This window comes from Tachysurus vachellii, chromosome 25 (genome assembly GCF_030014155.1).
Source record: "Tachysurus vachellii isolate PV-2020 chromosome 25, HZAU_Pvac_v1, whole genome shotgun sequence".
Classification (NCBI taxonomy): Eukaryota; Metazoa; Chordata; class Actinopteri; order Siluriformes; family Bagridae; genus Tachysurus; species Tachysurus vachellii.
In genome coordinates this window covers 16,644,166-16,656,008 of record NC_083484.1, presented here as the reverse complement: position 1 = coordinate 16,656,008, position 11,843 = coordinate 16,644,166, and the positions used below count along the sequence as shown (strand labels likewise).

Here is an 11,843-nt window from a genome sequence, read left to right as displayed (position 1 = left end):
ATCCTGTTAAGAAGGACATTTAAACACTTAAATTTTTTGTTCATTTCATTTTATTGATAAAGATGGGGGTGTGGGGGGGGGTCCTATAACAAAGGAATAAGAGTTAAACAAATGGCTTCAATTGACAAAACAAACTGAGTATTTTATTAAATCTTTAACAAAATATATAGCAGCTGTCCAGTTATAAATCGTCCCAGAAGTTGCTTATGAAGTCGGGCTGTGACAGTATCGTCCCCAATAGAGTCAGTGTTATATTTATTACGAAGAAATTGATTCTCTAATTAAGTGTAAATTCGTGTGATTTCTTCATTGTAATTAGGGGTCCAAGCACCAAGGGCGAGTAGGAACCCTGTAGTTATTCTACCTTTTCTTCTTCCTCTTCTTCTGGCTTGCTAGACTAGAATGCAGTGCGCTGTGTGGCTTTGCCTCAGGGATTAGGGCTCGCTCCACCTTGACTAGCACTCTTGCTGGGGACAATTCACTTCTGGATATTTGTTCTCCACCAGGTTGGTCCTCTCCACACACCATGTTTATGGCTTTTTATGACCTCAGGGACAGACATCTCCTGATGTGTTTTGGCCTTGGTATTGGCGTTCTCATAGCATCAGCCATGATGTAGCATTGTGTTCCTAGACTACCGGGAAGGGAACGGGACGCTGCGTCACTGGCCACACTTTGGGTGTCCACTCGCGCTTCCTTCAGACGAATAAAAGCTGCTTCATCACATGACCTCCATAGCCTATAGAATTTTGTGATTTCACACAGAGCTTCAGACACTGCTTCCACGAGGAGCATTCCCATAGAATAAGCCATAACGCAGCGTCTCGTTCCCTTCTCAAGGAACCAGGATATGTAACCTAGTGTAGGTTTGTTTGTTTGTTTTACTCTTACACCAGACCTCAAGTGTCCAGAACAATTTTTATTTTCTCTTTAATGAACCTTTGTAATAAAGCATGTGGTGAATCTGGCTTCTCTGGTTGTGAATTCATAAGTGTGTTTTAAACGTCATTCTTCCAAAAAAGAATTAATCATATGATATAAAACTTTTAGAACACAATTTTATTGTTCTGTAAGTGTAAAAGATGTGGTTTAACACAAAAGCTACTCTCTGAAAAAGATTTAAAGGTGTCACTAATCAGACTCAGTGGAAACGGAACCCTTAAACAAGGAGACTCCTTAAATCTGACGTGTGATGTGAGCTGCACACACACTTCCTCACAGTTTGTGTGGTCTAAGAACAACCAGCGTTTAAATACATCAGGACCCGTTCTTCACTTTCCTGCTCTAACCGTGAGGGATTCTGGGAATTACACCTGCACTTGGGGAACCGGTGAGACGTCAGGATCTGAAACCATCAGCCTTCAGGTGGAGGGTGAGTCCATCTGCTCACAACATTCCTGAATGTCTCACATGATTACTGATGGAAATAATTTCATCATGATGTGCATTTACACGTCTATAACAAGTGACATATGATATATACGTGTTAAATATCGCTGCATTTAACAGATGACGACACTGAAAATCATTCTAAATAAAGAGAATAAAACTCTGAACAGAAAAATTATTGCTCTTTTACAACAAAACGCTCTCAGTAACACACACATCAAATAGTAACTATTCACAAATACGTCATATTTATTCACAGCTCTAAAACACACACACACACACACGCTCGCGCGCGTCTTTACAAACAAAAGATTTATTACAGAATGTCTCCCTCTAGTGGCAGGCCGCAGTAAATGTGATAAATTCAGTGTTTGATTGTTTTGGTGATCAATAAAAGGGTGTGGATGATGAAGTCGTTCCTCTTTTTTTTTTGTCGTTTAGCAGAAACCCTTATCCCCTTAAATTTTTCTTTCAATTCATACAACTGAGCAATTGAGGACTAAGGGCCTCAGGGGCATAACAGTGGCAACTTAATGGACCTGGGACACGAACCTATGGCCTTTCGATCAGTAGTCCAACACCTTAACCACTGAGCCTGTGAATTGTTGAAACAGACCCTCAGCATTGAGGTAAAGTCAGTCACTCTGTGTGAAAGCACCGTTCATCTTTCAGGTAGTTTATCATTCAAAGCGAGCTCTTCCACAACAGAGAGCTTCAAGAAGACTGGAAGAATTTTACACCACAAATAAAAACTCACCAGTACAAGAAACACGTCTGTCCATTAGAGCTTATTCTACACGTTCATTCCCATACGCAGTTTTAAAACGCACGTGTCGAGAACAGACCTATTCCGGTCAGCAGGTGTCGCTGTTGTCAGCATACAGCCGATGAAACAGTCTTCATTCATTCATGGTAAGGTCATAATAATGCAACTGCTGGTGAGTCACAGTCTCAGGGGACTAAAACCCTAATCCCTACGAAAACGCTAAAGGATTTTATCATATATTATATAATAAAAATAAGGAAACATAAGTTTTATGAGACATAAATGGTTTATGCCAATACGTTAATTAATTGATTGAATAATTAATGAATCAGTTAGTAAGTTATTTAAAAACTTTACTATAGAATTATAGACATTCATCTCCAAAGTCATTATATCTGTCACTGATAGAACAAGCAGAAGATATAAGAGCACTTCTTCACAAAAGGAGAGCTTCATGAAAATCATGAAAAACAGAGGTTGTTTTTTTCCTTCTTAAACACAGATTTTCGAGTGTAAATGTTGTCTCCTGTTTCTAATATTTATTTAGTATAATAGTTTAGATCAGTCCTGACTGAAAGCTGGGAAATCTTTTTGCTGACGATGGTAAAATCAATACATCTGTGAAAATGATCCCAGTACAGTCTAGTATTAACAATATTAATGAACTTTTAATGCTGTATTTACCAACAGTGCCATTTATAAGTGTTAGCTAACTAGTTTTCTTTATAAACTGTTGATACAGGCTTTTAATCCAGAATAACTCACTTTGTTAGTATAAGAATTGAGAACACTGAATTCTCATATTATCTGTCAGTTGTAAACATGTAAAAGTGTCATTTAATAAATTATTCGTGTTGTTTCTTAGTGACTACTTTTACGTTAATAATTATTACAGCAGTAGCAGTACTGTTCCCAGGTCAGTGTGTTTTCTCTCCATCACAGAGTTTTTAGCTGAAAATAATCACAGCAATAAACAAGACAGTTAACAGCTGAAACCAGAAAACCAGAAAAAAAGACATGACTTGTTTCACAAGTAATAGATTAATAGAGATTTCATTTATTTATTTGTTTGTTTGTTTACTATTTTTGCGAGTCTTAAAATATAAATAACTGCATAAATTAATCAATTTAAAACGATAGATCAATTTAATTCAGCTATAATATTCAGAAAACACACACACATTTATACATTTATTTCCTAAACGATCAGAGTATAGATGAGTCAGTATAATAAGTGACATAACCTTTATTTGCATGAACGTCAGGCCATAAGGCCATCCTTAAAAATATTTTGGTTTGCAGTAACAGTAAAAAGGGTCGGTAGGTAGGTCTATATGTTTTTTTTTCCAAGTTCATTTTTTTTCATGTAAAAAAAAAAGTACAATTTTGGTGATGGTGATTACGTAGGTATGTCTTTAAACAAATTAGCATATCGTGACGTCACTGACTGGGTCTTCAATTCGTGCCTTCGGGCGCATCATTGCAAACCTTATTTTGATGCTGGGCACCGTTTTTCCAGAACTTCGTGCCAAGTTAAAGCGGTGTCGAGCTGTTTTATTGAATTTTCTAGATGTATTATGGTGCCCGAACCCGTTAATATTATTTTATTGCTTTTCTATTAGTTGTTTGAAAATTGGTCGGTCTTAACGCAAATTTACAACCGGCAAGTCGGTCGGACTTAAAGCAAAAAATAAATAAATAAATAAAATTTATTATTTCCATCAGTAATCATGTGATACATTCAGGATTGTTGTGAGCAGATGGACTCACCCTCCACCTGAAGGCTGATGGTTTCAGATCCTGACGTCTCACCGGTTCCCCAAGTGCAGGTGTAATCCCCAGAATCCCTCACAGTTAGAGCAGGAAAGTGAAGAACGGGTCCTGATGTATTTAAACTCTGGTTGTTCTTAGACCACACAAACTGTGAGGAAGTGTGTGTACAGCTCACATCACACATCAGATTTAAGGAGTCTCCTTGTTTAAGGGTTCCGTTTCCACTGAGTCTGATTAGTGACACCTTTAAATCTTTTTCAGAGAGCAGGAAAGACGCCACGTCAGTGACTCAGGATTTCTCACATAGATAAAAAATCTAGTTATTTAATAATAAACATCAGCTACATGAGATTTCTTCATCAAATTAAAACAAGACTCAAATTTACTTTCACACTTCACTTCACTTCTAATGTCCTCGAAATCATTTACTTTATTCCTTTTGTTGAGGAAAGAAAATGATGCAGATAAAAAATCATTTGGATCTTTAATTAATTATTAATATTTACCTGTAACTTGTAGAGTCGCTCCAGGATCTCCTGTCCATTTACCACCGGTCACATTAGTAATAAATCAGAATCTGTACTCTCCAGAATAACTGAACTGTACATTGTGGATTAATAAAGAACAGTCTGATTTGTCGTCTCCAGTGAACTTAAAGTCTGACGCTGTGTTTGATGAACTGTCGTAAACATGGGGTGGGGCTTCACACTTATATGTGTTTGAGTTCATCGAGCACCAAAGCTTTTGTTTCACCTGATGACCTTGTGGATAATAATAACTACATTTAATGGAGACACTGAATCCTCTCACAGCACAGATCAGTTTATCAGGATATTTCACAACCCATTTACTGTCCTGAGTGAAAACACCTGTGTAGAAATAAATAGAGATTAAAAGAGATTCACACACACACACACACACACACACACACACACACACACACACACACACACACACACAGCTTTATCATAACAGTGCACCGAGAGTTCAGAACATGAGCAAGTTAATTACTGATGTTGTTTTTATTAATCAGGATTATTAACCTAACAAAAGTGAAACTTAAAATCATTAGAAGTTTTTTATCAGACAGTAATAAAAAGTTTCTTACCAGACAGCACGAGCAGAATCAGAACCAAGTGCAGCGTCTTCATCTCGTTTTCAGGAACAACTTCACACATTCACTAATGGCTTTAAATAGACACACTGAGATCACTGACTTGATGCTGAGCACTGAAAGCTGTTTCTGAAATGAAGAAATTAACCAAAATATATCTAGAACACCACAAGAACCGCAACCGTTTATAAGAGGAAGATGGGCAGCAGCTCACTCAGCATTTTGTCCCCACAGAAATGGTCCAAATTTAAACCAGTGCTTGGACAAAGTGCTTTGTCCAAACCAAGGTTTGGACAAAGGTCCTCATGTACAGCAGATAAAATATTTATTGAACACTATTTTTCTCAGTAAATATATTTTCTGAGACATTCAATTTTCACCAGATGTCGGTAACAAGCCAAGTAACCATACAAAAAAAAACAAATAAGTAAAAAAATTAAAAGTTACGTAACAAAATGGAATGACACAGAGGAAAAGTACTGAACACACTCGCTGAAATTTATTTAACACTTGGTACAAAAGCCAATTTTGCTGATTACAGCTTCAAGATGCCTCCTGTATGGAGAAACTAGTCACATGCATTGCTCAGGTGTGATTTTGACCCATTCTTCAACATAAATAGTCTTTAAGTCTTGAAGGTTCTGTAGGGTTCTTCTATAAACTCTGATCTTTAGACCTTTCCATACAGTAGATTTTCTATCGGATCAGGTGATATGCTGGACTGTTCTAGCATCTTTATTAAATGTTCAATTATCATTTAAACAAATGTGAGTTTGTACAGTAAACCCACCGTATGTTTATAACAGCATTTTAAACATCTTCAACAGAAAGAACATTAGTGAACATTTAAATATTGAAGTCAATACAAGTTTATTTTTTCCTGCACTAATAATTTTACACATGTTGTGAGCAGATGGACTCACCCTCCACGTGAAGGCTGATAGTTTCAGATCTTGACGTCTCACCGGTTCCCCAAGTGCAGGTGTAATTCCCAGAATCCCTCACGGTTAGAGCAGGAAAGTGAAGAACTGGTCCTGATGTATTTAAACTCTGGTTGTTCTTAGACCACACAAACTGTGAGGAAGTGTGTGTGCAGTTCACATCACACGTCAGATTTAAGGAGTCTCCTTGTTTTTTAAATGTTCAATTATCATTAAAACAAATGTGAGTTTCCTTGTCGGTGTGTTTGGGGTCAATGTCTGGCTGAAATCTCCACACACGTGTTTCATCATCATCCTGGTAGATGGTAGCAGGATTTTATCAAGAATTTTATCATTTTTAAATTCATCCTTCCTTCAATTATATGAAGTGCCATTTCAGCTCCAAACAGGGTTTATTATGGCATCCAAAGGGCACAAAACTTTATTCAACCAGAATTTAGGGAACCAAATGTTGTGAAGAAAAAATTAAATGAGTTTCAACCTGCTTTTTCTTCAGTAACGGAGTCTTGTGTGGTGAGTGTGCAAACAGGCCACAGAAGTTCAATGCATTACTTATTGTTTTCTTTAAAACAATTGTACCTGCGAATTCCAGGTCTTTCTGAAGCTCTCCGATAGGTGTCCTTGGCTCTTGGACAACTCTTCTGATAATTCCTTTCACTCCTCCATCAGAAAGCAATAATGAGATGTTTTTTTGTGTTACACTTTTTTTCATCAGTTGGGACTGAACCAGCTGATGTTAATGTCCACTGACAAGGAGCAGGACTGGTTTCTAATTACTAATACATTTCAGATGGTGTCTTGTATTTCCAAGCTTTTTGCACCTCCCTTTCTTCATGTCATTCCATTTTAGTATGTAATTTATTTTCTGAACTGTTTTGTTTTCTTTGTATGGATAACTTAAGTTGTTACCAACATCTGGTGAAAATTTCATGTCTCAGAAATATATTTAGTGAGAAAAATGTTGACGTGTTCAATATTTTAACCGCTGTACATATGTGTATATAAAAACTGCCTGAGGACTCTGATCATCTTCCTGTTCTATGGTTTAAAGCTATATTAAGTGCAAACTTTGCCTTTTTTCTTCCAGGAAAATCTTCTACTTCTCAAATATCATGCTCTAGCTCATACTTCTCAAATCTAAAGTTGTTCCTGAAGAAGAGATGAAGATGCTGCACTTGGTTCTGATTCTGCTCGTGCTGTCTGGTATGAAACATCATCTCACTCTTACACAGAATTATTCTTCAGACTTTTATTATATGCTGATGGATGTTATAGTGTGTAGGTTCACTTACTGGATCATACATACACACACACACACACACACACACACACACACACACACACACACACACACACAGTCTAATGCTAGTGAACATTTCATTTTGATCTGATGAAAGATTTCTGATTTAGCAGTAAGTAAGTTACAATATTATGATCATTAATAAGAAGCTTTAGTAAAATTATTAAAATCATTTAAATTGCTCAGGTCCTGGGCTCTGAGTGCACTGTTACCATCCTGATATACAGAATAAATGATAAATTTGCTTCTTTTAAACACATCATTCAGGATAATTTAACAAGATTATGTCACTACAGGGCTGTGGATTAGAAAGAGTTTTAAACCTTGTTAGGTTTTGCACTCTTACTCATTACATTACGACGTCCCCCGAACTACCTCTTGTTTTATTGAAGCTATTACAGTATATTTAGGTGTCATGTCATTATGTACAACGTGTTCTGTGTTGGAAGTTAATAGTGTTAGTGTGGGATGTACTGAGCCGATGCTCGTTCCAGTTTCTACATAAAAGTGAAGAGAACTGAATATGAACTCAACAAACATGTTTGTTTTTTAATCTAAAAGATAAATTATTGAGTAAAATCCAAACTAGTTCTAGATCTAGAAGTGTGAGTTTGTGTGTATATTGTGTACATAAACCACAGGTCTGTCGTGTCTCTGTCATTAGAAATGAGTCGTCGTGTTTCTTTATAACATTCTATAACTTATAACATCTGATCATTTTTATAACGTATAAAATGTAAAAAAGGTGATAAAAAAGTAGTGTACAGGTATTAAATGAGTTTTAAATGTGTGTGTGTGTGTGTGTGTATACACTATATCTACACACTGTATACAGATACACACACAACATATAAAACTTCATCACTCTCTTTTCATCTCTATTTATTTCTACACAGGTGTTTTCACTAAGAACAGTGACTGGGGTGTGAACTATCCTGATAAACTGATCTGTGCTGTGAGAGGATTCAGTGTCTCCATTAAATGTAATTATTCTTATCCACAAGATCATCAGGTGAAACAAAAGCTTTGGTGCTCGAGGAACTCAAACACAGATTGGTGTGTAAACCCACCGTATGTTTATGACAGCTCATTAAACACCAATCACTCAGACTTTGAGTTCACTGGAGACGACAAATCAAACTGTACTTTATTAATCCACAATGTACAGTTCAGTTATTCTGGAGTTTACAGATTCAGATTTATTACTAATGTGACCGATGGTAAATGGACAGGTAAAACTGGAGCGACTCTACAAGTTACAGGTAAAATTTATAAAATTAATTAAAGATCCAAATGATTTATTATCTGCATCATTTTCTTTCCTGAACAAAAGGAATAAAATTAACAATTTTGTGGACATTTATCTCTAAGTGAAGTGTGAAAGTAAATTTGAGTCTAGTTTTAATTTGATGAAGAAATCTCATGTAGCTGATGTTTATTATTAAATAACTAGATTTTTTATCTGTGTGAGAAATCCTGAGTCACTGACGTGGCGTCTTTCCTGCTCTCTGAAAAAGATTTAAAGGTGTCACTAATCAGACTCAGTGGAAACGGAACCCTTAAACAAGGAGACTCCTTAAATCTGACGTGTGATGTGAACTGCACACACACTTCCTCACAGTTTGTGTGGTCTAAGAACAACCAGAGTTTAAATACATCAGGACCCGTTCTTCACTTTCCTGCTCTAACCGTGAGGGATTCTGGGGATTACACCTGCACTTGGGGAACCGGTGAGACGTCAGGATCTGAAACCATCAGCCTTCACGTGGAGGGTGAGTCCATCTGCTCACAACATTCCTGAATGTATCACATGATTACTGATGGAAATAATTTGATCATGATGTGCATTTACACGTCTATAACAGGAATATCGTTAGATTTAACAGAAAATTCTGAACACCGGTCAGTCTGGGTCATTGTTTTGGTGATCATCGGAGTGAGTGTCTTTGTCTCGGTCGTCTCAGGAGCTGTGATTCACAACAGGAGGTAAAACTCATCATGGCTCCATACATTACAATCTACACAGCAATATTTAACATGTACAGTATTGTTCCTTACTCTGTTTAAGTCAGATGTATGAGGTCACAGGGTGAATCCTGGAGCACGTCCATGTGCACTGTGTGTTTTCTGTTTCTGTTAGGAGGAAATTTACAGCTCCAGAAGAAAATGTAGAGGAAAATGGAGAGAAAACACGAGTAAGACCTTCTCAAAGATCTGTGTCTTTAAGTGGACCTTTAAAAAGAGTAAAGTGTTAGTGATTTTCACACGTTGCTGTACTTTAATTCTGATGAGTTGTGTTTTTACAGACAAAGCCACAGTTCAGCTCTCAGGTTTCTCATGTGGTTGAGGAAGAAATGTTGAACGAGGAGGAAGTGACTTACTCGTCTGTCCAGTTAAAAACAACCAAAAGGTAAAAAAATATATAGAGAAAGTATAGAGAGGAGCTTGTTTTTAAAATAGAGTTAAATATGTTGTGAAAATCTGATATTTATTAGAAGTATGATGATGTAAATTCACGATCGTGATAAATGATGCCACAATGTGAAATAAATTCTGAAATATGATGCATCTTTTTCTTATTTTTATTAAATAAACTTTTCCGAGTTTAAAATTAATTGCCGAGTTTTATAAAATGAAGCAGTTTGTGTGTAAACCTGTAGATCATGATACGTATAGTGTAGGATAAAGAAGTCTTTAAGAACGGCGTTATGATATTTCACTCATGGTGAATAATGTAGAAATGTATAAACCTACACTATGTTAGCGGTGGGGTTTTTTTTTCTCTTTTTCTCGTAGTTCACAGCTAAACCGAGATCCTCAGCCTGATGAAGACGTGTTAGAAGGGAAGAACAATACGATTACAGATAAACAAACAAGCAAAAATGACACACAAGCATAATCATGTAAAGGACAAAGACATATATTAGTTCTGTGTAACAAAGCAAAACCAACGTTACTCACCTATCGAGAAGGAAAAAAGCGCCTCGGCGTCTTAAGTAAGCGCCTCGGCGTCTTCTGCTCATTGGCTACACGTTTGTTTTGATTTTTGTTTCGATTTTTGTTTATTATTCGGCCCGACTCAGTTTTCTGAAGCATTTAATAATTACCACAAATAATGACGTAAAAAGCAGCATGTGATTTAATCTGTTATGGAAAACAGAGTCATGTTAAAGTGAGACTAAAGGAGAATTGTAAAAGCTGTGTGTGTTCTCATTGTTCGTTCTCTAAACTCAGTCTGGGGTTTAGTTAATAAATAAGGAATAAAACACTCAGTGGTTTGCTGTTATAGCATTTTTATCAAGAGCAGCATGTTGTAGTTCATCTTACACCACCACAATCGGCCGGTTTTCATTATTAAAGAACATGAACACTTTATTAAAAGTTTATAATTACGTTCTATTGCTCTTGAACATCTGTGACATGACTTTAGTTCCTGTTCTCACTGACGCCATCACAGCTAGAAACATTCATCGTTTCCTCAACAGACTCGCTTATATTTTTAAATGTCTGTGTGTTGGAAAGAGACGACAAAGTGTAGCATAAAGCAGACCAACATACAGTGTGTGTGGTTTATAAACAGGTTTGTGTGTAATTTCAGGTGTGACCACACGGAGCAGCAGAAGGACGATTCTGTTATCTACAGCAGTGTGAAAATGACCTGATGATGTTTTCACACCTCATTCAACTCCAGTGCAGATGAGTTTTATTTAGACATCATCATAAAACCTCATCATACATTTTCCCAATGCATGTAATTCTTTAGGGTTTAAGACTTGTTAATATCACAGCGCATGTCAGTTTATTTGCTGTACACATCCTTTTAAGAAGGACATTTAAACACTTAAATTTTTTGTTCATTTCATTTTATTGATAAAGATGGGGGTGTGGGGGGGGGTCCTATAACAAAGGAATAAGAGTTACACAAATGGCTTCAATTGACAAAACAAACTGAGAATTTTATTAAACCTTTAACAAAATATATAGCAGCTGTCCAGTTATAAATCGTCCCAGACGTTGCTTATGAAGTCGGGCTGTGACAGTATCGTCCCCAATAGAGTCAGTGTTATATTTATTACGAAGAAATTGATTCTCTAATTAAGTGTAAATTCGTGCGATTTCTTCATTGTAATTAGGGGTCCAAGCACCAAGGGCGAGTAGGAACCCTGTAGTTATTCTACCTTTTCTTCTTCCTCTTCTTCTGGCTTGCTAGATTGTTTTAGTTTTCTATGTGGAGATGGATTTAACTGCTCTGGGATTTTAGACCCTTCTGAATCCATCGTGTCATGAATCTTTTACAAACAGGAAGTAAAGTATTGTATATCCTGTAAATGACATGTTGGTAAAGAGCTTTTTCATCATCACAGGTACATCCTGACTGTTTAGATTATATATGTACTGTATATACGTCTGCTAGTCATGTGACCTACTAATGTTCAAGCACTTCCTGTATGATAAAGGACAAAGCTATGTTTTATTAAATATATGACGTGTATAAGAGATATAAGATACATGAAGAGTGCTTTACCTTTTTTCCTAATAAATACCTATTTTAAGAATAAA

General features: G+C 36.5%; 1 protein-coding gene across 1 annotated transcript; it reads left to right on the top strand.

Moving 5' to 3' along the window:
* Window positions 1–89: 89 nt before the first annotated feature.
* On the top strand, window positions 90–9,084 carry LOC132839943 (uncharacterized). Its single transcript, XM_060861156.1, has 5 exons — window positions 90–506; window positions 1,118–1,372; window positions 7,071–7,186; window positions 8,180–8,545; window positions 8,801–9,084. The coding sequence occupies exons 3-5, from the start codon at window positions 7,144–7,146 to the stop codon at window positions 9,082–9,084; spliced, it is 693 nt and encodes a 230-aa protein (XP_060717139.1). The 5' UTR covers window positions 90–506; window positions 1,118–1,372; window positions 7,071–7,143.
* Window positions 9,085–11,843: the final 2,759 nt, after the last annotated feature.

Bases quoted from the DNA above. Each gene is read 5' to 3' on its own strand.
- LOC132839943 (XM_060861156.1), top strand. From the start codon at position 7,144: ATGAAGATGCTGCACTTGGTTCTGATTCTGCTCGTGCTGTCTG. The intron at 7,187-8,179 runs GTATGAAACATC...ATTTCTACACAG, and splicing joins GATTCTGCTCGTGCTGTCTG to GTGTTTTCACTAAGAACAGT. The intron at 8,546-8,800 runs GTAAAATTTATA...TCTCTGAAAAAG, and splicing joins AGCGACTCTACAAGTTACAG to ATTTAAAGGTGTCACTAATC.